The 27,996-nt window shown below is 37.9% G+C and overlaps 1 protein-coding gene across 2 annotated transcripts in view; it reads right to left on the bottom strand.

Annotated features, from left to right (window-relative positions):
* Positions 1 to 123: 123 nt before the first annotated feature.
* KCNG3 (potassium voltage-gated channel modifier subfamily G member 3) overlaps positions 124 to 27,996 on the bottom strand; it is a 47,319-nt gene continuing 19,446 nt past the window's right edge. For both annotated transcript variants that reach the window (XM_072635759.1, XM_072635760.1), the window contains exon 2: positions 124 to 5,291. In XM_072635759.1, the coding sequence (XP_072491860.1) occupies positions 4,646 to 5,291 (646 nt within the window). In that variant the 3' untranslated portion in view covers positions 124 to 4,645. The remainder of the gene's footprint in view (positions 5,292 to 27,996) is intronic.

The following is a 27,996-nucleotide window of genomic DNA, read 5'->3' as shown; positions in this document are numbered from 1 at the left end:
AGGTTTTATAGAACTTTCACATCTACTTTTAAAATATTTCCTGGTACTGGCTAAGAAACAGAGTGATAGATCATTGGAACAGATTAGTTACACAATACACAGTAATAAATGGCCATAGTAATCTAGTTTTTTAGATCTTTGGAACCCAAAGATCCAAACTTTTAAGACAAGAACTCATTAGATGACAAAAAATGCTGGGAAAACTGGAAAGAAATTTGGCAGAAATAAGGTATAGATCAACATCTCACATCATATACCAAGATAAGGTCAAAATGGGCACATGATTTAGACATAAAGGATGATATCATAAGCAAATTAGGGAAGCATGGAATAGTTTACTTGATTTATGGATAAGGGAAGAATTTATGATCAAATAAGAGCCAGAGAGCATTACCGGATATAAAATGTATAATTTTGATTACATCAAATTTAAAAGTTTTTGCACAAACAAAACCAATGCAGCCAAGATTTAAAGCAAAGTAGAAAACTTTGGGGAAATTTTTATAGCAAGTTTCTCTGATAAAGGTTTCCTTTCTCAGAAATATAGAGAAATGAGACAAATTTATAAGAATATGTCATTCTCTCATTGATAAATGGTCAAAGAATATGAATAAGCAGTTTTCAGATGTAGAAATCAAAGCTATATATAGTCATATGAAAAAAATGTTCTAAATCACTATTGATTAGAGAAATGCAAATTAAAGCAACTCTGTGGTACCACTTCACTCCTATCAGATTGACTAATAGGATAGAAAAGAAAAATGACAAATGTTGTAGAGGATATGGAAAAATTGGAATACTAATCCATTGTTGTTTGTGGAATTGTGACTTCATCTAACCATTCTGGAGAGCAATTTGGAATTATGCCCAAAAGGCTTTAAAATTGTGAATACCCTTTGACCAACATTAGCACCACTAATGGAAAAAGGAAAAAAAGGAAAAGAGAAAAAAAGGAGAGAAAAAGAACCTATATGTACAAAAATATTTTGGGCAGTTTTTTGTGGTGGCAAAGAATTAGAATGGAGGGGACATTCATCAATTGGGGAATGGCTGAACAAGTTGTAGAATGTGATTGTGATGGAATACTATTGCACTATAAGAAATGATTAGAGGTGTGATTTTAGAAAAACCTGGAAAGACTTACATGAACTGATGCAAAGTGAAGTGAGCAGAAGCAGGAGAACATACAGCAATATGTACAATTGTACAACAATACCATACAATGATCAACTGCGAATGACTTGGTATTCACATGAAAACAATAATCTAAAACAATTCTGAAGGACTTATGATGAAAACTTCTATCCATCCCCAGAGAAAGAACTGAAGGAATCCGAATGTAGTTTGAAGCATACCTTTGTTTTTTTTAACTTTCTTTATTTTTCTTGGTTTCCTTTTTTTCGGTCTGTGTTTTCTTTTATAACATGACTAATATGGAAATATGTTTTGCATGACTGTACACATATAACCTATATCAAATTACTTGCTGTCTCAGGGAGGAAGTGAATTTGGAACTCAATCTTTTTTTAAAAGGAATATTAATTTTTTACATGGAATTGGAAAAGAAATTTCCTAAAAATTTATTCCCATTTTTCAGATGAGTAAACAGTGACCCAAGTGTGTGAGTGGTTAAAGATAATTAGATCCCAGGTTTCCTGACACATAGATACAACCCAAGAATCTTTCCATTGGGCCACACTTCTTTAATTTAGTATAGCATCTGACTCATTAGTATCTCTACAGATATTACATAGACATTTCTTTCCATCCTTAAAAAAAGGGTGAATAAACATCTTTAAGATCAACTAAGAAAGAAGTTTTTAAACCTTAATTAGCTGAATGGGAGAGAACTTCATTTAGTGAAAGTACTTCCCTGGGAGAAGCAACTATCAGCTTTTGTACTGAAAGGCTACAGCGCTCATGTGAGCAGACTTTGGGGCACCTGTTCTGAAAGCACATGAACAAATTCGCATCTTGGTTCTCATTAACGGCTGCTTGAATTTTCCAGAGCACTTTGATCTAAACTGGTATTGCGCCAGATGTAAAGTTTGTCTTCGCCGAAGGGATGAAAGAGGGATTTGTTTACAGATAGCACTTGCTCTCTGGACTGTGCACTTATGTGTTAGTGTGTTAGTCTGTTTACAATTCTTTTGATCAATCAGTTGTGCACAATTCTGTGCAAGATAATAAAGGAAAGGCAGTGGAAATGTGGAAAGAACACTGTCTCCAGAGTCACAACATCAAGGCTCAAATCCTACCTGGACAACCTTGGCAAGTAACTTAACCTTCCTCAGTTTTCTCACCAGTAAAAGGAAGGGAGAGAAGACTAGATTACTTTTGAGGTCAAGATGTGACAGATATTATGTCCTTGCCCCCAAGAAGTTCACAGTCCTACTGGAGAGATAACATGCATACATGAAAAGTTTCTAGTGCCAATTAAATTTAGGGTGATCAGATTTTTTCCCCCAGTTGATAAGGGTTTGCTGTAATTAGCTTAGTTTCCATCAATTTACATGTAAATTCCTAAAGTCTTCATTCCAAGTAGAGAAGACAAAATGAATTCTTGCACCTTACTCCAAGTATAGTCAAAATAAAAGTAACTGGAACAAATCAGAATATTTGATTGGAGGTAGAAGTGTAACATACCAGTGGTAATTCTAGAAAGATTGGATTGATGATGACAGGGTTAAAAAAATCACATGACTCCTATAGAACTAGTCTGAGGACTTTTCTCTAGATTCAAAGATAGCTTTAGGGATAAGCTACAGTTAGGGGTAGTGAGAGAAAATCAGGAACTATCCCTTCACCCTGGACAGTACTGGTAACTTTTAATTACTGTGCCCTTTAATTACTGTGAAACCCTCATGTCCAAGTCATTATTCTGAGTCAGTTATTTTGTCTACTTCAAAAAAATTAATATTACTTATCACACATTTAAATTAATAATGTCTCCATTAGTTTAACTGTTAGTGATTTGTAGTCCAAGATTCTTGATGGGAGTGATGACTAGGAAAACAAACTAGTGATTTAGAGCTGTATTATTGTACTGAGGCACAGAAACTTATCACTAACTTAGCAATATTCAGTTTTACTTTCTTAGGTCTAAAAACTAGTGAAGCCAATGAGTATATTTATCAGTATCTTTCACCAGACAGAAGTCAACATGTTTGTGCCTATTTATACATTTAAAATATCAAATAAAAAGAACAGAATGATACTTTTCAGCTGCTTAAATGAATCAGTCATATTTCACAGGCAGTTCAATGGATTACACAGAAATCAATCATTAAGACAACTGAATAAAAAGTTCTGACTAGAAAAATTTTAAATTTTGGCAGTACAGAAACATCATCTTACTTAACTGGCCTTCAGGGCTACCTGCTAATGTCACTTCATGTGAAATTACATTCATTATAAAGTTTGGAAAGTTATTTTCTAAAATAGCACAATAGGGTGCGTGTGTGGGTATGTGTGCAAGCGCACATGTGTATTTAACTAGAGCTGAGTACCTACTAATAATGTACCACTGCATTTTCACTGCTGATCAAACTCTATTGAATTTACAGTGTTGGAACCGAAGCCTTATGCAGACATCTAAAAACTCATTATGATGCTTGAAGATTTCCAAAGTGCTTTCCTCACAACAACCCTGTAAGCTAAATGGTACATGTGTCATTCTCTCCATTTTAGTGATGAGGAAACTCAAGCTTCAAGAGCCCAGATGATCCAGCTATGAACACTCAACTAATAAGTGCCTAAGGCAGGATGAGAACCCAGGTCTCCTAACTCCAGCTCCAGCACTCTTTTCACTGGGCTACAATATCCACTAGGGCAAAAACCCTTTGATATTATCAACTTTTTAGGATATGATCTAATGAGAGGGTAATCCAGGAAGCTCGTTTTGCCCTTAAATAACTTATGTGGACAGATATATCAGGAAACAATTAAAAGAAAACTCCATCTGGACAATAAAGGAATATAATATTCAAATTCAATAAAGCTATAATATACAGTGAGCATTATTATAAGAACAAAATGTAACTAGTAAATTGAGACAGATGCTGAAGAGTTAAAAATGATCCCTATTTGCTTATAGCCTCATTCAACAGCTTAAAATTTTTAGCCAAATCTCTTTAGTATGCATTGAGCCATTCTAGCATGCGGTATATATTTCTGGGATACTCCTGACAATGATGTAAAAAAAAAAAACAAAAAAAACTGTACACCATCAGGAAATAGAAATGCTTTTTTTCCACTAACCAGAATACTATAAATTCCAAACTTTTTTTCTGAGTACAAGCATTGAAACACATTTGGAAAATAGGACCTTTAAATATTTAAATAATATGTGCTTTTTGAAATCTGTAGTTATTCAAGGCAAAGAGGATAAAGTCTAAATAATGTCCTGAAATCTTCCTCTCATCATTCTAAGAGTCACTATGACTGTTCTTCCTTAAGTTCCATCCTACTTCTTTCTTAATAAATGAAATATTCTCCTTCTCAGCTGGGCAGTATTACAATTACCCGACAATGCTGATGACAGTCTTCTAGAGATCATCCTGCAAGAGGCTCTTGTGGAGGACTTGATGGTTTCTTCGATCAGCGAACGTGTAGCAAGCAGTGGCAGAAGGAGAGCAGCGACACGTCAATTCAGGAATTCAGTGGAGAGGCTCCTACTATATCTAGCAGATCTAAACTTGAGCTCATGGTAACACTGCACAAAGCTGTGGTAGATAAAAGTTATGGGTAATGCCAACAGAACAATTCCACTCACTACACAAACTCCTCCAAGGATTCTTCCAGGCACTGTGATAGGATACATATCGCCATAGCCAACCGTAGTCATAGAGATAATCACCCACCAGCAGGCAGCAGGGATGCTGGCATAATCTTTGTTAGATGTTTCCAGGTCCAGCCCATGTTCAAGAAGCTGAGAAAGTGCACTAAAGATTGCCATGGCAACACAAATAAAGACAAGTAACATAACCATTTCTCTATAACAACGTTTAAGAGTCAAACCAAGTGTCTGAAGGCCAATGAAATGACGGGCAAGCTTAATTACCCAAAAAATCCTCATCATCCTAAGTACTCTCAAGGTGACTCCGGCTCTCTGAAGTTGAGAGTTTTCTCCTGTAAAGACTGTCATTAACACTGAGATGTAATAGGGAGTGATTGCCAGTAAATCAATGATGTTCAGGGGTCTCTTGACAAACTCACACTTGTTTTTGGACACGATGAACCTCACAATGCACTCTGCAGTGAACCACCCTATACAGATGGCTTCAATTATCCTGTCAAGAGAACACAAAAAAGAATTGATCATTTTATTTTTAAGCATTTTAATAACATTCAGATTTTTTTTCAGATAGCACAACATCGACGCTAATTCATTTACTTTTCCAGAGAACACGAAAAACAGAGACAACCCTAACCTTATCAGATCCACCACAATTTAATAACTGACAAAACAAAGAGTACAAATGTGAATTCATTAAGTGTGACTAAGTCCTTATTTATTTACAAAATTTAACGTTTCCACTAAAGTTAATTAGATGCCAGTACCATAATTTCTGAAAAGCAAGATCTTATTTAACAATACGCAATTAACTTGGAGCAACATATAAACAATACAATACATTAGGCTCTGTTTTTGCATGAAGCTAGGGTCTAAGCTTTATATAAAGCTATATTTTACCTAAACTACAACTTCTTGTAAACAAATTAAAATTTTTTCAAATTGAAATCACTGATTTTTCTGTTCTTTACTCCTTATCCAGTGCCACCTTGGGTTGCATTTAGAGAAGCACAAGTGCCAGTAATAAGGAAGTGATAGGCCCTCTGTACTCTGGTCAGACCACATTTGTGGTCAGGTCTGAGTGCCGCAGAATAAGAATAACATTGAAGGCTAGAGAGCATCCGGAGGGCAGCAAACAGGAGAGTAAAGGGCTTCACATCATGTGATGATTAGTTGAAGGAACTAAGAATGTTTGGTCCACAGAAGAGAAAACTCAAGGAGGGCATCATAGCTGAAGACATATTTGAAGGGCTATCATTCCTCTTTGTTTTTTTTTTTTTTTTGGCCCCAGAGGGTGGAAAGAGACACACTAGGTAGAAGTTACAAAGGGTCAAATTTAGTGTTGATAGTAGGAAAAACTCCTGAAAATTAGGCCTATCCAAATGTGGTACAGGCTGCCGTTAGGGGGTAGAGGCTCTGCCTCATTGGAGGTCTTTAAGCAGAATCTGGATGACCATTTGTCATGAATGTTATACTGAGTGTGGCCATTGAGATCCCTTCTACCGCTAAAAACTCTAGATTCTCTGAATTACTGATCATCATTGACTAAGATTCCATCAGATATACAATAAGGAAGAGATTTAGAGCCAAAGCAAAGTGAAATGATAAGTCAACAGAAATCTATGCCAAGAAATAGTATTAAAAATCATTGTTGTTTTTTGGTTTTGTTTTTTAAGTCTGGGCTGGTAAACCCAGCTAGTTAAAGCATGTATTTTTGTTGGTCAGTTGTTTTTCAGTCATGTCCAACTTTTCATGACCCCATTTTGGGGTTTTCTTGGCAAAGATACTGGAGTGATTTGTTGTTTCCTTCTCCAGCTCATTTCACAATAAGGAAGCTGAGGTAAACAGGGTTAAGTGACTTGCCCAAAGTCACAGAGCGAGTACATATCTGAAATGAGATTTGAACTCATGAAGATGAATCTTACTGATTCCAGACCTGGCACTCTATCTACTGTGCCACCTATCTGCCTAAAAGCATGGCTTTACTATGCACAATGAAGCTTCAGGTCCACGTGACCTAGTTACCTCTAAACAAATTCCTCGTGTGAGCCAATCATCCCACAAATACATGCCATTTGTCATAGGCATAACCCATCCTTTTGACTTGGAAAAAAAGCCCTCCTATGGCATGTCTTTCTGATGATGGCTTCATGGTATGGCCTCTTCAAGGAAGCAATATTAGAGAGCACTGTTTTGGGGTAACCCTGAAAGATATCCTGACTGGTATATACCATCTAGTTTCAACTTGCAAGCCATGCATCCAGATTCCAGGTGGGCTCCTCCAAAATGGCCCTTGCCTTTCCCATAATGCTGTCTCTGCCCCTAAAAGGGTAGAGGAATCTTCTATCAGAACTAAACCCTTCAGATTCAACAGATCCCCTTCTCTCCAACTCCAGGGATCTTCCCAAGGAGAAAACTACAACACTGGAAAGCAAGATAGCTCCTCCTTCAGATCCTGACCAATGAGGGGCCAGAGAGTCAGACTCAGCATCTGAGGTCTTCACCTACTTGCACAGGCCACTGACCATGGTGAAGATATCTCTTACTACCAAAGAATTTAAAGCCTGGGCTATCAAGGTGATGAGAGCTACTAACTATAAGGGTATATATAGCCTTCAACCTGGTGAAACCCTCAACCAGAAGAAAAAGTGTCCTGCCACTCACAATTTCTCCACTATACAGCCTGCATCACCCCATCACCTTGCAAATTAGTAGCAAAGAAAATCTAAAGGGGGAAATAGTAGTGAAGAAATTGGGGATGACACCAGCTCTGCTTGTCCACCTGCCAGATTCCACCCTCACCAGACTGTGGAGACTATGAATAAAAATGTGACCATTTGAGGCTCTGTGCCCTGCAAGGCTCCTATAATGAGAAATTCATGAAACCTGAAGTATAGCAAGCTGTCTTCTTCCTAACATAAGGTTCTAACAAAAATAACACTGAGTCATTGTTTCTCCACGGTGAATGCAATGGGGCGGGGGGTTGGGGGAAAGTGTAAGGGGAAGGAGGTGCCACTAAGTCAGGAATCATGGAATCCCACAGCAAGTGCTTCTAAATCCAAAGCTTTGGGCCAGTTCTTTCTCCTCATTCTTGTGTACCTAGTACAGGGTTGGGCACATATACTGGTGTTCAACATGGTTCTGTTGGATTTGCATATCTCACAACATAAAATACCATGCTGCTTCAACAGCTAAAAATAGCATAATGGATAGCGCACTGAACTGGAGGGCAGGAGCCTGAGTTCTGGTGTAACCTTGGGCATATTATTTCCCTCTTAGGAAGTAAAAGGAGGGACCTTGATCACTAAAGCTTCTACTAGCTCAAAGATTCTATGAAATGAATTGAATTCAACAGGAATGTTTGTGAAAGAGCCAGTGCCAGAACATTTTTTGCTTAATTATTTCTACCAGCAGCCAAAATGATAATCAGAGTAGAAAGACTGAAAGAGGGAAATGTGGATGACACAAAATTGCTAAATGAGATCTCACAATGGGGACATAAGGTTAGGAAGAAGTCCTTTAGGTACTTCTGATAATAGAGTCCAAGGTGGTGATAACCTTATCTTGAATTGCATACTATAGGAGAGTCTATGAGAATAAGATAGTCGAGTATTACTTATACCTAGAAATATGCTAAGTCAAATAAGATTAACTCTGAAATAAGCTCCTTATTAAACCTCCTAGTACTATACAGGGTGTTCTAAACTTTTACTGTACTTTTAAGCTATTAAAACTTAAAACTGTAGTAAGACTTTTAGGATAGTATGTGTAATACAGGATCCATGACAATACCTAAGTTCCAAATATCAATGAACCTGCAAGAATTACATCTGGCTGGGATATCTGGTACTGGACTCACCCACTGTATTCAACAACACTCAACCTCTCTTGATAGAGCCATGACTTTTAGTATTCTTCTTTCTTCTGCCTAAAAGATCTACCTAAAAAATTTAAAAGATTCCATCTGTGGAAAATATAACCACTATTGGTCTTTAGATCAAATAGAAAAAGAAATAAAAAGAGATGTTAGACAGATAAATATATTTTGGTTCTGTTGGATTTTTTTTTAACAACCTGAGGCACATGGAGAACTTATTACTTTCATGGCTTATAGAAAATTTCAATTATACCAGCTTCAAAAATAGAAAATTAAAAAGTAAAGATACTGATTCTGTTCGCTTCAATGTCATAGAGAAGGGTCAGCAATGTAAAACAATTTGTCACAACAAGGATGTCGAAAGATCTACCCAGAAACTAATTGATGATCTTACCAAACATAGAGACATGGAGGTCAAAGTCAGCAATCTTCTTACAAGAGTACGTGTGAAAGCAAGGGTGTTAAGAAAGATGTGTCACGTAGCAATAGCAAAGGAGAACAGATGGGCAACTAAAGTATTATACTGGAATTCATTAAATATTAAAAGACCCAGAGGAAGCTCTCCAATGTGTTGAGTAGATCTATGAAGGGCTTATAGAAAGAGATGAACCAGAAGGCATGCACTTAATAAATGCTGTTGACTTGACTTAACCATGATATACAATCGGGCATTTCCACATTTGCTTCATCATTACAAATTCATCATCATCTATTATACACAATCTCTTCAATTATTCCACTCAAGTGAAGGTCAAAAAAGCTTCCTAGCATCGGGAACAGAGGTAGATGGAGTTTCCCTCTGCCCTCTGAGACTGGCCCAAATTTCATCAGGGTAGTTATCTTGTACTTACTCCCTGTTCAGAAGTATTTCTGAGGGCTGCAAAGACTCTAGAACCAGCAGAGAATCTAAGATGGAATCAGGGGTACGGTGAACAGAAAGGTGTGCGCCACCAAAAAAAGTGGTTGAAAATCATGCCACCCAGAAAAGTAGAAACTTTAAAGCTGGCAGGAACCTGAAAATAACTGTTTTACTATAACTGCCTGTTATGGAGAACCTGATTAAAATCCAAAATTTTTGTGGTAGACCAAGGTTTAAAATGTTAGTTTTTTAATTAAAAACTATGTAAAGTTTAGGAAGTTACAACCTATCTCAGCCTCATTTTCTTCATCTGTAGAATGAAGGTGCTGGACTGAAATATCTTTTCTTCCAGCTCTAAATCCTATGATAAGTTGAAAAATGGAAAGATTTAAACAGGACAAGGTTTAATATAATGCCACTGAAAAGAGGGAAAACTGAACTGAATAAATATAAAATGACACAGGACTGAAGAGTATCTTGTGGTCAGAATGGACCACAAAGTAAATGGAAGAACTGGATTCAGTTTCAGGCTCTACTGTTTATTACCTCTGTGACATTTAGTAAATCATTTAATCTCTCTGATCCTCTGTTTCTTCACCTGTAAAATGAGAGTGTGTAAATCTGATCGTCCTGCATGTGTCATATTTCCTGATATAATTAAAAAACAGGTATAATATTATCTGTGACAAAAAGAGGCAGAATGGCATAATGTATAGGGAACCAGCCTCAAAGTCAGGTAGACCTGGTTCAGGTCCCACCTCTGAAACCTACTGAGTGGATGACCCTATGTTAATCACTTAACCTCTCAGAGCTAACAATAAGTTAGATGAAATCTGTTTGGAAATCACTTGTCTGGTCTGAGCCTGAGAGTAAGGAGGATTTCATTTTTCCAGTACTGTTTGAAGAGAAAATATGAAAGGGTCACAGTTGTAGGCTTTGCCCATCTGTGCTTAGAAATGCAAGGGCAACTCTCCAAGCACATAAATTAGAGAGAAAGTGCAGACCTGCATTAGCACAGGGAGTTTTCTCACCCACAAGTTCTCTATGCCAATGAAATCACAGGTCTGGTCCCCATCCTGTCTCATATCATAGTATGTAAGTAAGAGTGTAGAATGTGGAAATCACGGGATGCCATTCTCAACATCTGTCAGACTAGTTTGGGAACACGAAAATAACCTTCAAACATGGATATAAGCATTACTTAAAAACACAAATGAACACTGGGACAGATCATTTTTAATCTTTGGATGAGTGGACCAAATATAAAATAGAATGAAAGGTATTTAAAGTGAAGCAGAAGCACCTTAGGCTATATATCAGAAGAATCCCTTGATTATAAGGCTTATGAATTCACTGTATCACACTTGGTGACAAAGGGGACAGAATTCCCTCCCATGGTTATTTTAAATAAACAAACCAGTCTACCTTTCCAGTGGGTGATTGAAATACTGCTTTTCTTAGAAGCAGGGAAATGGACTGAATGGTCAATTAGGGTCATTTCTGGTCTGATGAGCCTATGAATCTGTGAAACACAAATCATTTTGTCTATCACTTAGATTATCTTTAAAACGCTGTAGACATTTAAGATTCCAATTTATAGCATTTGGCAGAGGCCCTCAGAGCTTCGTGTTCCTTTGAGACACGCAGAAATGTACAAAGAATATGCGGTTATAAATAATCAAGATATTTAGCGGATTATTTACATTTCCTTCCCAAAACAAAAGTCACATTTTCTTCATTTTGGATGATCTAACATTAGTCAAGCTCCTTTTCCTCTCAACACAAAAGGACACTAGTTAGGTACACATCTGAGCACAGATGGACAAAGGAGGGTTCTCTAACCCCAACTTTTTCTTACTCTCCTCTCAAACAATGCTTCCTAGAAGAGTATGGTCAGTAGCCAGCATGGACTGAAGAGGATCATTACAGTACTGTTAAAAGAGGGAAAGCTAAATCCTCCTTACTCCTAACGACATGGGTAATTTCCAAACAGATCTCTAACTCTTCATGACCATAAAGTAAGGACACCAGTCTCTATAAACCACACAAAATAATTAGTCTTTTTTTAGAAACCTATTTCCCTATTTATAGGGAAAGAATCTAACAAACTCTTTAATACATCTGATAAAACTGTTTCCTCTAAAAGAGTCATAAATTTACTTCTCAATTCTCTTATCTTTCACGAAATAAACTTAGAGAAATGGCTGAGATAGCTTTCTTTACCAGAACAAAGTAAAATTATATTTACTTGGGAAAAGAGACAGAGAAATAGAGCATTTATTAAGCTCTTACTAAGGGCCAGACTCTGTGCCAAGTGCTAGAAATAATAATTCAAGCAAACAAGACTCACTACTCTCAAGGAGATGGTGATTCACAGTGCCAAACTGCAGAATGGGGAGACAATGAAATACCCTAAATCCTAGGATGGAGAGCAGTTTGTAGGTACCAAGCCTAGTTTCTCAATTGACAGCAAGGGGGTTAACGCTCAGTCAATGCCAGGTCCTAATTCCCTTAGGGCAAGGTCCCACATGGTCTGGGAAGCTCTGAATCAATTCGCTTTCCTTCTAAATTAGGAAGTCTTTTCTTTGCGTTTTCTCTCCCCCTCCTCCCATTCAACACCACTTCAGTCATTTGCTAGGAACTAAGCAAGCTGTCATCTTTGATAAACTTTGTAACATGTTCCTTATTTGTTGACTCTGCACAACTCTGTATTTGGGTACAGTTGTGATTTTCACCTGTCCATGTGGGACCATACAAGATCCTCATACACACACACACACACACACACACACACACACACACACACACACACTGTTTTTAGCCCTTTTCCTGTATGGCTCTGGGGAAGCAAGTGAAAAGGATAATGTTTATGTCTCCAGAGAAACCCCAGAGGGCTGACTGTTCCAGATGGGGGACATGGACAGTGCGTTCAAAATGTACCACTGCCTATTTGCCAATGACAGCAGTTTTTTCACAGGGGTTTGGAGGGGGCGAGTGTTATGCCCAGCTTGCTCAGCTGATGCAACCTCTCCATTTGGAAGCCAGTAAGAAACTTGTCAAAAAGAGGCAAAAATAGCCCATCCTTAAGGAGCCTATCCTAGCATGGGAAACATGTAACTAAATAGATACAAATAAGATACATATGGAGTAGCTAGAAAGTAACCTTTCCAGAAGAAGGCTTCCACACCTGGTGAAAGAGTGTGAATCCAAAGTCGTCTCTAGAATGTAAACATATGAATGAGGCATCTATTAAGTGCTTACAGTCTGTAAAGTACTACGACAAGCCCTGGCAATATTCATGGGAAGACAGTCTTTCCCCATTCTAATGGGGAAGACAACACATGGAAGGCTTCACTTCCAAGTTGGTTGGGAAGAATCTCATAATTCTTAGGGCACAGTAACAAGATAGATGGTAATATCCCTTCGTTATCATTATATCCACTGATAAAATCCTAGCAGTTTCCACTGCTGAACTATTTTGTAATGCCAAAAGCTTCGGTGGTATTTGAGCTGAGTCTCAAAGAAAATCAGAAATTCCAAGAAATGAAGAACAGGGAAAACCTTCCAGGCTTAGGGGAAAGTCAGCGCTAACACATCCTTTCATCTCTACATTTTCTTAGCACTCTGCATCCAGGGCTGTCTCCAGTCATCCTGATCTGTGTCTGGCCACTGGACCCAGATGGCTCTGGAGGAGAAAGGGAGGCTGGTGACGTTGCACTTAAATCCAATTCACTTGCAAGTCATGGCATCACCTTCCTGACGTCAAGCTCCTCTTTGAGAACAGAGGGCAAATAAAACGACAACAGAAATTTATTGCACTGCTCTCTCCTGCCTATCTGTCTAATCACTTTTCCTCAGTGCTGTTGTCGATTCTTCACCCATGACATGCCCTCTAATTGGGGTGCTCTCTTGTCCTGGGCCCCTCTTCCCTTTTTGCTCTGACTTGGTGATCTCTTCAGGTCCTATGAGTTGATTTATCTTTTCTATGCAGATAATTTCCAATATATCTAGGCCAATCTCTCCAGTAATGCATCTCCAACTGCTTCTTTGACATCTCAAATTGATTTTATCCTATCACTCAAATGTCTAAAACAGAACCCATTATCTTTCCTCCCAAATCTTTCCCCATCCCAAACTTCCCTATCACGTTGGAGAGAACCTCCATCTTTCCAGTCATTCAGGTTCAGAACCTGAATGCCCTCACTCCCACTCAAGTCACATCTGGTGCCTACCATGTGCCAGGCATTCTCCCAGCATTCTCACCAAATCTTTTCATTTCTACTTTCACAACATCTCTCACATTTCTTCCCTTCTCTTGAATCAGAAATTCCCCTTATTTTAGGCCCTCATCATTTCTTGCCTGCATTGCTAAAATAGTCTTTTAAAAAATTACTGATACGTTTTATTTTCACTTCACATAAATTCCCCTACTCCCCTTTGTACAAAGTCATCCCATATAGCAAAGACCTTTTTGAAAGAAAAAAGAGGGAAGAGGAAGAAAAAAAATCAACAAAACATCATTACAATGAAAAATTGTGTCAATACACAATATTCTCACTGGATAGATCCCCACCGATGCAAAGGAGTAAGGGGTAGGTGTCTTCCCATATCTTTTCTTTGGGGATAAGCTTGTTCTTTGTAATTTTGAGGCATTCATTTTCTATTGACCTATGATTCTTCTTCACATTCATATTGTTGCAGTCGTCATGTACATTGTTTTCTTGGTACCATTTCCTTAACTTTGTTTCAGTTCATGTAAGCCTTTCCATGATTCTATGTCTTCATCATTTTTGTTGCTTCTTACAGAATGGTAATATTTCCTTCACATTCGTGTACCACAATTGTTTTAGCCATTCTGTAATTGCTGGGTATCGCCTGTGTTACTAGTTCTTTGCTATCACAAAAACTGCTGCCATACATATTTTGGGGTATTCTCAGGCTTTCTTTTTATCAACAACCTCCTTGGGTTACATTCTTAGCAGTGGAATCTCTAAGTCACAGGGTATGGGTACTTTTATTTGTATACTTTCAAAATGCTTTCTAGAGCAGTTATATTTATTCGCAGCTCTACTAATAATGCATTAGTATGCCCATCTTTCCACAACCTCTTCAATAGCAACTACTCTGGTCTTTTGTCATCTTTGTAAATTTATTGGGTGTTAGGTCAAACCTCAGAAATGTTTTGATTTTATTTCTCTTATTTTTAATGACTTCCAACATTCTTTTAGTACTTCTACTCCAGTCCATCCTCCACTCATCTAACAAGGTGATTTTTAAAACAAGTCAGACCATGTCACATTCTACCTCAGCCCCCAGCTCCGCTGGCTCTCCATCACTTCCAGGAACAAATATAAAATCCTTTGTTTGGATTTCTTCATAATGTAATTCCTTCCTATCTTTCAAGCCTTCTTTTTTGTCCTTTTTTTTTTTTTTTGAGGCAATCAGGGGTAAATGATTTGCCTAAGGTCACACAGCTAGTAAGTGTCTGAGGGCGGATTAAACTCAGGTCCTCCTAACTTCGGGGCCAGTTCTCTATCTACTATACCACCTAGTTGGCCCTCTTTCCAGCCTTCTCACACTTTATTTCCTTTCCTTTACTTTATGATCCAATTATACTGGCCTACTTGTAGTTAGTTCTTCAAACGGTGATTCATCTCCTATCTCTGTGCTTTTAGGGCAAAGGGTATTGAAATTTTTCTTCCAAATCACAGCATTTGAGCAGTTAAGTGTCCCTACTGAGTCACTTGGCTGTGGCTTATACAGTATATAATTGTATAATAATAAATAATAGTTATTTATTTGAAAATTTGGTGGTAAGAATTTTCTTAGTGGCATTGGAGCTGAGTCTTATAGGAAATCGGAAATTCGAAGAAATATAGATGAACAGGGAGAACCTTCCAGGCATAGGGGAGAGCCAGAACAAAGGCATCCTTTCATCTGACTGCTCCCCATGTCTGGGATGTCCTGACCCTGACCCTGGGATGCTCCACTTTTTAGTTTCCCTGGATTCATTTAGGTGCAACTCAAGCCCCAACTTCTGCAAGAAGGTGGAACATGAAACTTCTCCCAAAGCTTTACTTGATTGAGGGCAGGATTTGGACTTCCAGCTCACTCCACTTTCCATCTGCAGTTCTGCTTGATTTCAACTCCAACTCCCTCTGTCCACCCCGCCCCCCCAAAATTGCCATCTTCCTTTTGTGTGAAGTTTTCCCCCATTAGATTGTAAACTCCTTGAGGTCAAGCATTATCTGTTTCTTATGTGTATTTCCAGCTCTTGGCATAGTGATCACACATAGTAAGTGCTTAATAAATGTTTACTGTATTGTATTAAAGCCTTTTCCAATCCTGCCCTTCTCCCCTCTCCCCAGCTGCTGATAATACCTTCCCCTTTCAGATGACCTTCCTTTTTTCTATATGCCCCTTTTATATACCTAGCTGCTTACAAATTGTCTTCCCCGTTAGGATATAAGCTCCTTGAGAGGAGGGATTGCTTTTTTGTTTTTCTTTGTAGTGCACGTGGCACTATATTTGGCGCACAGTACTTAATAAATACTTTTTTTACTAACCACAATAATTTGAATAAAAATAACACAAAATGCTTAATAATAATAATAGCTAACATTTATATATATCACTGTGCTAAGTGCATTAAAATTGTTACCTCATTTGATCTTTAAAATGACTCTGGGAGGTAGCTGCAAAAAAATTTCAAATGCCAACTAGTCATTGTCATGGCCAATCTTGGACCCACAGAAGAAGCATGGAAGCACCTACTCTGTTGGAGTATACAATGGAGAAAGGATGGGAGTAGTATGACACATGTGCTGTTGAGGATAACCAAGTGATACAACATCTGATCTCATCTGGTGGTAGAAGGCAGCATATCCAGAAATGAATGTGATATAACAACAGAAAGAATTAATAAAGGACTATAGCAGAAAATGTGCATATGCATTGGGACCCTGCTCAAATAAATACTTCTCAGAAATAATATTATTTATTATTATATAAATATATAATACATAAGCCATGGCAGAGTCACTCAGCAAGGATGCTTAATGGCTCAATTGCTGTGAGTTGGCAGAAAAATCTCAAGACCCTAATAATAACACCATGGGTTCAGACGATCATATAAAGTTGGATTGGTGAGGAACCTTAGACATCATCTAATGCAATGATCTTATTTTAAAGATGATTACATGGAAGTTCAAAGGGGCTGAGGAATTATTTGAGAAATACAAATCATGTTGGATTTTTTTTTAATGCCCTTTCTCTGCCTATCCTCTCTGATAACGAGAAAAGAAAATGGGAAAATTCAAAATCTTTAGTCTGAGATTTCAATCACAGCTTAGCTCTACTGTAGTTGATAAATGTGTAGAAAATGTAAATATCTCCATATAGAGAGCAGTAACCAAAGGCGTAGGTTACCTAGAAGAACACGTTAATGCCTAGCAAGGAAGTCCTTCATTGGTTCCATAGGCCAAACAGTAAGGAAACCAAATTTGCCATCCAAATAAATATTAATTCCATGAATTTTCCTGCAATTTCAGCAGCCACAAGAGCTATGCATAAAGCATACCAAGGTGATCACTGTTTAGGCATAATGGAGAATAAAATAATTACTCAGTGAATTTGATCAATATAGACAACTAATATGTATCATTCCCTTTATTTCCTCAATAACAAATTTATGGGCCTGAATTATTTAAAGAATTGCATTAACTCTCCTCTTGATTTTACATATGTAGCTATAATAAGCTATAGTAATGTAATAACTCATTACATAATAAATGCAATTTATTTCGTCCTGCTCTCTTCAGATTACTATAGATCAAATTCCCTATAAAACTGCATTCTCTACTTTCCTTCGGCTATTGTGAAAAATCAATTAGGAGCCCAAGGTTTTCTATCCGATATATCAAATATAATGTCTTCAACCAGTTAACCACAAAACATGAGGGAATTTTTGTTGTTTGGAGGCTAAGAACTATACATTCTGAAAGAAAGCACTGAAAATGACTAGGCTTACACCTGGACACAACCAAGTTAATGAAACCCATTGGTGCCTATGGTTCACCAAAACAAATCCCTCTAGTGGCAAAAACATCAGGGAAACTAGAAATAAAGAAGCTTTAACTCATTGCTGAAATACAACCCACTTTTAAGTCAGAACAGCTTTAGCACCATGTCTATATGTCAACTTCAATTATCAGAATATTTACAAAAATCTGTCTGTTGGACCCTAAGAAAAAAACAACCATAACTGAAGTCAGTTTTCCATGACAACAAAGTACATAATCTACAGAGCTAAAAACCTAGCTCTAGATTATTGAAAACACATCTCTAAGAACTACAGCACATTTTCCCTCAAAAAGAAAAATTTGATATTTCTAATATTAATTATTAAATTAGCTGTGTAATAATAATAGGTAGTACTTACATGACACTCCAAGGCTTTAAGAAATATTACAAGAATTAATCTCATTTTATTCTCACAATAACCCTGGGAGGTAGGTGCTATCCTCATCCCTAATGTGCAAATGAAGAAACTAAGACACAGAGTAACTTGCCCAGGGTCGCACACCTAGGAAGTGTCTGAATCCAAATATGAACTTAGATTTAAACAACCGCTGCTTGTTAGTCAGGAGCGTCCCAAGTTTTAAGAAAAATTTCAGTTGTAATTGAATTGTAACTGTACTTGTAAATAACATTAATAGTATTTATGCAAATGGTTCCAACCTTTTAAAAGAGGAAATTGCCTTAAATTGTGTTCTTATCCTGCTAAAATGCGAACATAGAAGAAAAGCTAAAAAGTGAAATTACAACGTTTCTTAAACTATCAAAGATGTACTAAGTCTTCTATTACAGAAAGCCCTGTTAGGTTTTAAACACAGAGGAGCAAAGCATTGCTTCTAGCTTCTTGGTCAAAAGGCTTATCAGGCACGTAGGAATTGAAGAGAATTAGGAGCTAGAAAGAAGTTTATATAGTGTGATGGAAAGGTTAGGAATCTAGAATAAGGAAGACCTGGATTCCAATACTGCTTCATCCACTTACCAGCTATATAATTCTGGGAAAATTACTCAATATATTTCTGAATCTCAGTTTCTTAATCTGTAAAATGGAAATAATAACATTTGTATTGCCTACCTTGATGGTATAACATATATACGCATATAAGCATAACGAGATAATGTAGGTTGTTGCTGCGTTTGTCTTTTGTTCTCAAAAAAGACTATGACGAGGGAAGTGACGACATGACTTGCAGTTAATTTTGCTTTGATGGAGGGAGGGCTGTGCAAGGTCACCAGCCTCAGTTTCTCCTCCAGGGCCATCTGGGTCCAGTGGCCAGATATTCTTCAGGACTACTGGAGATGGCCTAGGATACCATGGGAGAGAGACCCAGGTCCTTTTCAGCTAAAGTCTTTTCAGGTTCTTACTTTGAAGGAGATAATGCCCATTCAGTGAATAGGCCTCTTTAAGTAACTGGATTGCCCCTTTAATCAAAAATATAGGCAAAGCACTTTGAAAAAGAGGATATAGAACAGGCCCATTGTCACAAAGCTAATTGGTGGCAGAAGAGAAACAAAAACACATTACTTAATTTCTATTCCAGTGTTCCTTCCATCAATTTTATGCATTAAAACATTTGTCCAAAGGGTATATTTTTATTCAAACACACTACTTTATGCATCATTTTCTGTAATGATATTAATGACCTCAGTATATCCCAATGCAAAGAGTATATTAATAATGGGTACCCAGAGACATAAATACCCCATCACTAGTACCACTGAGATGGAACTCATTACTTTACTATAGTAATAGAAGATTAAACCTTCTCCAAAAGGCATAAATTAGATAATCCCTCTCCAATATATTTCCATCTATATATCTCATAGTCATCTCAGCATGCCCAACACAGAAGTCACTTTCTTTCCCCCAAATTACACCTCTGTTCTCTAAGTTTGCCATTTCTGTGGAAGGCATCCATTATTCTATCTATCATTCCACCACTCCACAATCTCATCAGGATCTCCAATTCTAACATCTCTTAAGGATTCTCCTAAGTCATTACTCCTCTTCTAACTATATTTTCCTCCCTTCCTAATCTTGACTATCTGGTAAACCAGTTCAAATTATGCTATCCTCTATATTCAAATCCCTTTGCCCCCTTGTCCTATCCACATGCACACTTTGGTAAATGACAACCCTGCCATCAATCCTACCATCCATCTCTTCACCTTCTACTTTGGTACTGCTTAATAAAGCTAGAGGAAACTATACAACTGAGGTCAATGGGTCCACTACAAGATTATATCATCTCATCTCAATTGGGTCATTACCACAGCAAGGCAATTCTTTTACTTTCTATGCAACTCTTCAGCTTCTCATCTACCGTGTAGAGCACTGCCATAAGAGACATCTGACTTTATAAATGGCCAGTTCTGTCCCAGACCTCACTAGTTTGGTGATGGGTTTTTGTTTTTTTTTTTTTTTTTGGCCTTCTAATTTGTAGGAAAAAGAAGCATCTTGCCAACTTTACAAGAGGGAGAATAAAGAGCAAGGTAAAAGATATTGTTTGATCTTTGGATGCCAGTGTAGCACATTCTTTGAGGTGACTATCCAAAATCCTCCTATTACTGACTGACTAGTTGGGTCCCCCAAGTCAGACTACTACATTCCCTTAGGATTCTAAAATTAACCCCAAGGGGTTAAGAAGGTATCTTTCTAATGTTATATAGCTTAAAAGCCCCCACCAGTGTGTTTCCTTCTATGATTACAGTTGATATCCATTAATCAGTCAGTCTAAAATAGCTTTTAGAAAGGGGTATTTTCTAATGTGGTAGAGTAAAAATAGTTGGTAAAGTACACCCCTGAAAAGTCTGTGTTACACTCTCCCACAAATACTTACAGAGTCTAGAGAAAAGTGACTTTAGTCTTAAAGGGGTAACTCAGTTCCTGGAAGTCATTTTGGTAAATGTCCTCAAGATGCCCCCTTCGGGAATGGTATAGCTTTTCTAGGGGACTCTTTGTGAAGCATTGAATCGTTATCCCATCTTCACTTCTCTCCATGGCCTACTCCTAATTTTCCAGACTTTTCAACGTCCTTACCAGCAGCCTTCTCACCCCAGAAATGTCTCTGCTTACAATCCTCTACTCTGATGAATATCTGCTCAGGACTACCATTTCATGAAGTGCCCAGACCACCCATGCTCACTTCTCTTTTAGCTCTACTTCTAACTCTCCAAATTTTTCCAACTCTTCTTTATCCCATTCAGGGATCCCTTTTCAGCTTCCTTTTATGTGTTGTCTTTAGAATATAAGCTCCTTGAGGGTAAGCACTATATTTTTCATTTGTATTCATAGTGCTTAGCACAGTGCCTTGCACAGAGTTAAATGTTTAATGAATGCTCTATCTAGACATCTTGGTTCCAAAAGCTAACACTTTGGAAAGTTGATCTAGGTACATTGCTAGAATGGGAATGGGAGCATGAGAAATCCTCTGAAATTCACAAAATCCTCCTTCAGTTAAGGTGAGGGAAGAAACTGAGACAGAATGACACCTAGAACTCTGTTTCTCCACTTCTTTTCCCCCGATTGACATACCTTACTCACATAATTTCCTGACTGCCCCCTTCACATTCAAGGTATGTCTATATGTCTGATAAATGCGAAAACAAAAAAGTTTGGGTAAATGCTGACACCTTTGTTTGTATAATTAATGCTAGTATATAAAGTGATCTAGGAATTTATTTTGACCCTTTAAAGTGACAGGAGATAACAAACTTTCAGTGAAAGCTAAAGTTCCTGGAGTATAGTAGACATGGATTCTATTTGGATTTCTCATAAGCAAGAGCATTTTACCCATATGTCCTGACCAAACACAAGTTTTCCATAAATAAGAAAACATAAAAGTGTAAGGGTCAGGTATTGATGGACCGAATTAATCAAGTTGACTTACTCAGTTTTAAAGTAGTAATAAGATGCTTATTCCTTAACAAGGTAGGAGTAAGTCTCAGTTAACCAATCCATCAAGGACTTGAAAGTCTATGTGAAGACTTTATTGTGTGAAAAGATTTTTCTGTGTGAAAAATCCTGAAAAAGTGAACTAGAATTAAATTGACAGGAAGATCGACCATTCAGATGGACTAAAGAAACTACCATACGCCCTGTGGTCCTTCTATACAATAAGAAACCAGTACAAAATGAGATGATAGGGATTTGAAGTCCAGAGAGATTTTGAGGGTCTGGTAGTGAGAGGGGAGGAGTGAGGACATTCAGAACTTGACCAGAAAGAACCAGTAGCCCAGGGGTGATGATCAAAAGCAGAAAAAAATAGGACTAATCTGTGGCAGGAAAGGGAGATACTAAGGAGGATTATCAAACCTACAGGCATCTCAGGGCAGAAAACTCAGGCTGATACCACCTCCTTAAGGTCTGAGGAAAATTCTATGAAAAGTCTGCTCTTTCCCCAACTTCCCCTCTCAATGCCTCTCTACAAACAAACATGGTAGCACACAATGCTGCTTCTCTACCCAAGCACTTCCAGTAACCTGAATTTTGTCTCAACCCCACAGAGAAGACAAGATAAACTAGAGATACATACTGATTCCACCTTTTGTTGATGCTGTCTGGAAGATATTGTGTTTCATTTATTCTTTCTTGTCTCAAATATCTTTGTGCTAATTCACTGATTCCTTCCCCTCCTCTTCCCTGCTGGCATTTAAAATCTTATTTTAATTTTTTGTTTTTTCCATATTTAGTTTTGTCTCCAATGGGACTTTCCCCAGAGACACTACAGGATCTTTTCAGTACAGGAACCACTGTCTGCCACTCCATCTCCCTCTCCCAAGAGAATAATCATGGGAAGCTTGAATTTGCCCAATGTCAGATACATGAGCAAATAACAGAATCGGCAAAAGGAAGTAGACTGATAGAGAGTCTTGGACAGATAGCTCTTGGATTTGTGCAAAATCCATAGGCCACATGACCTCAAGTTAGAAGACAAGTACGTGTGTGGTAACTAAACATATAGTACAATGGGGATGAGATTCCAGGGGAAGCATGGATTACATTTTTCAATTCCATTATTCAGCACAGAGGTGAAAAGCCTTATAACTTTATGTATGAGTAGATTCTTTGTTACAGAGAAGAGAAAGCCACCTGAGGAAGCCAACATGGTCTGACTTCAACTGATATGTAGGAGTACGAATGGTACATGTGCTGCACTTAGCCCTCATTAGCCTTGAGACACATCTACATGGCCACAGCTTCCAAAGTAGAGACAGCCACTAACTGTGATGAAGATAAAGAGTGCCTTGGCAAAGAAGGACTTAACTTTGGCTGGCCTAGTATCATCTCATACGTGAACCACAGACACAAAGGGATTGAGCCACACTGTAAATATGGAATCAAAGGCTGAAGTCTACAAAGGTTTAGATGAGATATGGAAGAGTGGATAAAATGAGTCTTCCAGGAAAAGGCAGGAAAAAGAGAATATCAGCGTAAGACAGTTAGGGAAGCAGATCTATCCTTTGCTATTATTGTGGTCTAGAAGGTAATACAATTGATGCCTTCACCCAAGAAAAAATCCAGAGGTGATGGGGGAAGGATTGACTGCTATGTACTGGGGAAAGAAGGTAGAATGAGTGGAGGAAGTCACCTCATACCACAAGAGTAGGGAAAATCAGCCCTTCATCAATTTCTTATGAAGCTATTCCATTTGGACTCTGAGGACCCTTCGCAGAAATTAAAGACTGAGGATATGAACTGCACTTCTGTCCTGCACAGTGGATCCCAAGTGTCTATTAAATTCCAATCATAATATATGATACATTTGAGGAAAGTACCTTTATAGTCTACGAAAGGACCTACATCTAGAGGACTGTGGCAAACACTACCCATATTTGGGACGTAACAAGATTAGCTTTATGTTCCCCAAGGAAGGCAGGTTTCTTGTCTTTCTTGAGGCAGCTAGGTGGCACAGTGGAGAGCACATTGGGACTGGAGACAGGAAGGCCTAAGTTCAAATCCAATCTGAATTTTATTAGCTGTGTGACCCTGGATAAATCATTCAACCTCTATCTGCCTCAGTTTCCTCAACTATAAAATAGGGATAATAACAGCACCTATCTCGCACAGGTGTTGTGAGAATGACATGAGAAAATATTTGGAAAAGTATGGCTCATAGTAAGTGCTATGTAAATGCTTATTCCCTTCTCTTCTCATGAAAGTTATTAGTGCTAACAGGAAGGTAAACTCTATGATTTTGGTATATTTAGATCTATCACTTTGTACTCAAGTATCATCACTCAATGGAACCAGTTCTACCCTATTCAAAATACTAACAAGGGACTGCAACCAATAAACTGGAGCAAAGACACACATATTTGACAATAAACTCAGTCTATGCAGAAGCCTACAGGGAACTAGAAACAAGTGGTAACAATGAACATCATGTGAGCACTGGGTCTTCAAATGTAGAAGTATATCCTAAGCTTTTGGACTTTGATGACTCCCAAGTACCAGAAGACAGAAAGGAACAGATAAGGCAGAAGCTCAGCAGAAGGATAAGCATGTTCTTCCCTCATTAGTGGGATATGAGATGTGCCCTGGAGCAACCTACAAAATCAAACTTATTGACTCCTGATTGTTCTGAGAACAATCTAGAAAGATTCCTTTTTCTGTAATGTCAGATTTCAGAAAGCATCTCACGGAACTGCTGGTCAGTGAGTCTAGTGTCATCATAGAGTCTAATAGCCCTTATACATCATCTATGGTAAGGGTACAAAAGATAAACAGAAACGAAGGAATATGTGTAGCCTACTGAACTTCAAACACAACAAGTTAAGTACCAACAAGTTAAGATATCCTTAACTGTCGCTACTTAGCCGGTGGTTCTCATTCTTGGATTTACACAAAGGATACCATCACATTCCTATTGCTAAGGAGGACAAAGAGAAGGTTTCTTTCATTTGCTGGGCAGAATCTCATCACTTTGAACATATGTCTCAGGCATCTCAGAAGCACTTTCCAACAACTGGTTGAGCAAACCATTGAAGACATGTATGATCTGGAAAATCTGGTATAGCTAGATGACCTCACTGTCCATGGAAAAACTGGAAGAACACTGAGACTAATTAAAGTTTTGGATCAGATAGGGAAAGTTGTTCTGAAGCTGTCAATTAACATGTGAGAGTTTTGCAGAGCTTCTACTAAGTTTATGGGTCTCAATAAAGTGTTTGAGCACTGATCCAGGAAAGATAGAGGCACTATTGAACTGGCCAAATCCACAAAATCTTCAGGGTCAAAGGACCGTTCTAGGATTTGGTAATTATTATCACAAATTTGCTAAGAACTGTGCGTCTATGGCTATATCATTGAATGACCTCATTCATTCATATATGTTTAAAGAAACCCAAAAACAAAAGAACAAGAAATGCCATATTGCTCTGAAATTCATAAAGCCAACAGGAAACCAAAGAGCAGCATTTCTTATAAAATAATAGTATTTCATTATATTCATAAAGCATAATTTGTGCACATATATGATCTTTTCCTCTTGGCTGAAAATACCTATTAACTATGAGTTCAGCTTTGAAGAACCCTGACAAATCAAAGAAAAAGGTAAAAGTGCTATACGTACAAACATCTATTTGAAGCATCTTTTTTTGTGATGGCAAGGAACTGGAGACTGAGGGGATGTCTATCAGTTCAGGAATAGCTGAGCACATTATGTTAAATGAATGGAACAGAATACTATTGTGCAGTGAAAAAGACAGTTTCAGAGAAACATAGAAGGCTTGCATGAAACTGAGTGAAATGAGCAAAATCAGGAGAACAATTTATACAACAGCAACTACACAATAAAAATGAACAACTCGAAAAGCCTAAAGAATTCTGATGAACACGGCAATCAACCATGATTCCAAAGGACCAATGATGCAGAGTGCTGCCCACCTCCTGACAGAGAGGACATGAGTCAGATGTGCAGAATGAGACACATTGGACAAGGCCAGTGCAAGAATCTGGTTTGCTTGACTATGCCTCTTTGTTTAAAGGGTTTGGCTTTTCTTTCTTTTTTTAATTATTCATAGGGTCGGGGGAGGAAGGGACAGAGAGAAGACAGATGCTTGGCTAATTGAAAAAAATTAACTTAAAAAGAGTTCTTGCAGAAAGAAATAATGATATGATGTCCTAATGCAGGGGTCCTTTCCCTTTCTTATGTCACAGGCTCCTTTGGAAGCCCATTGATCCCTTCTCAGAATGCTTTGAAATGATCTAGGAGAAACTTTGGTGTTCAAGGTACACATATTAATTACCAGAGTAACAGAAGCTATCCCAGACAAAGCTGTTGAGATATCAGGCAACTTACTTGCTTGGAGAACAGCCTCAGAAAGTAGTACGGTGCCTATAAAGACAATTCATTACAGCAATTACTGTTCATAAGAGAGTTAGATGGACGTTCTGATGAGCAAGTAGAGGGAAGTAGTGGATGCAACATCAGTGAACTCTGAAAAAAAGAGACCTTCCACCAATTAAACTGTCTGAATCAGATACTGGCTTTGAGTAACATTTACAATGGAGGAAATGTTGCATTCCATTAACAACTGCCCAGATCTGAGGGGAATCCAGTTCATACAGAGGGAGAAGACTGAACTCAAAAGCAATTTCTTTCTTGCCTAGAACTCCAGTTACTGAGACTCTTAAGGTGTAGTACAGCCTATTGAGGATAGAAATATTGGCCCTTCAAACAAGTTCAACTTTAAGGAAGCATGCCTATAGTTATGGGCAGCTAGGTGGCATAGCAGATAGAGTGCCAGACTTAAAGTCAGGAAGACCTGAATGCAAATCTAGCCTCAAACACTAGCTGTGCGACCTTAGGCAAGTCACTTACTTGTTTTTGCCTCAGTTTCCTCTTCTGTAATATAAACTGGAAAAAGAAATGGCAAACCATTCCAGCATTTTTTTTACCAAGGAACTCACCCAAAAATGGGGTCACAAAGAGTTAGACACAACTGTAAACAACAACAAAGCCTATAGTAAGGACAATGATGATGATAACCCATACCATCAACCACCTCAAGTATAGGACCAAAGAGGTCCTCAGATTACTAAAGAGTTCAAGCATCACATGTGCCCCTCTAAGTCCTCAAGTGTGTCCCTTTGACTGAATCCAAACATGCTGTTCCATTTATGACTAGATCAATTTATACTGTTACAAATGAGCCAAAAGTAGTTTCTGGTCCCTTGTAGGCAAGGGACAACACTAGGACTTGCACATGTAAGGTCTGCCTTGCATGTAATTGCAGGCTTATTGATAAAATAAGAATTACTGTATACTTATGTTTATATCTTCTTATTCTATGATTAGATTTATTTGCTTATACACATCTGTTATGTTTGTAGTATAGCAACATCTGTCTCAGCTATTCACGATTTTGCTCATTGTTTATTTGCATATATGCTAATGATTATACTGTTTGCTTTTTACAGGTCTATTGATTTTTTATAGTAAGCTAGCTTTGTCTTTTCCTGTTTATTATCCTGTAGTCTTAGGACATGCATATTCTATGTCCTGAAGGTAATTGATACATTTCAACACTGAAGCACCCTCCCAGGTAATGCCCTATAAGAGGTATATCTATTGTATGCATAGTTAAGGCAATTTGCTTTAAATATTAAGGGAATGATTACCTGAGCCTCTGGGATAATCCCCTTGTTATTTTAAAGTGTTGTTATGCTTTCTAACACTTGTGTGACACAATCACAAATGGCAACTATACCCTGGCTGATTTTTGCAATGGACTTTGACATTTCTGGTCCTAGGGAGGAATGAAAGCCTTTGGTTCTTGGGCTGCTAAAAGCACTGACATAGAAACTTCAGACTGGCCAAATAGGTCAGTTCACTAATATGGTGACTTTTTTTTAAAATTAGTTTTAGGAATTTAGAGAAAGAAAAGCTCAAAGATCTTCCATCTTATACACCAAGCAAAAGAGAATGAAGGGCAGGGTTGAGCATGATCCCTGTGTGCCAGCTTACTTCCTCATCTTCCTCTGGAACTTTGGTGGGTTTCTCTTGTAATACGACATTAGCTGAAACTCTGGGATGATCATTTCCCACTCTACTTCCTGCTCAGTTAGGGGAAGAAGACACAGAAGGAGAAACAGATCGAGGTTTGTCCTTCTTGGCTGCTAGTCAAAAGCAAATATGCTTACTAAAAATGCTTACTTCTTGACTGTACCTCCTTTTGCATTCTATATATGTCTACATGTCTTTCAAATGCAAAAAAAAAATCAGACTGAAGTCTATATCCTTGTTTATGTGATTAATGTCAATGTGGATATTATTCTGGGAAGAGGTTTTGATTCTTTAAGGTAGGAATTTTTAACTCGGAACATGGAGTATTTGGATACATATGGCGGGGGCTATGATCTTGGATGAGAAAAAGGTACATCTTTAT

The sequence above is a fragment of the Notamacropus eugenii genome, chromosome 1 (genome assembly GCF_028372415.1).
Source record: "Notamacropus eugenii isolate mMacEug1 chromosome 1, mMacEug1.pri_v2, whole genome shotgun sequence".
Classification (NCBI taxonomy): domain Eukaryota; kingdom Metazoa; phylum Chordata; class Mammalia; order Diprotodontia; family Macropodidae; genus Notamacropus; species Notamacropus eugenii.
This window is presented reverse-complemented; position numbering and strand designations above follow the sequence as displayed.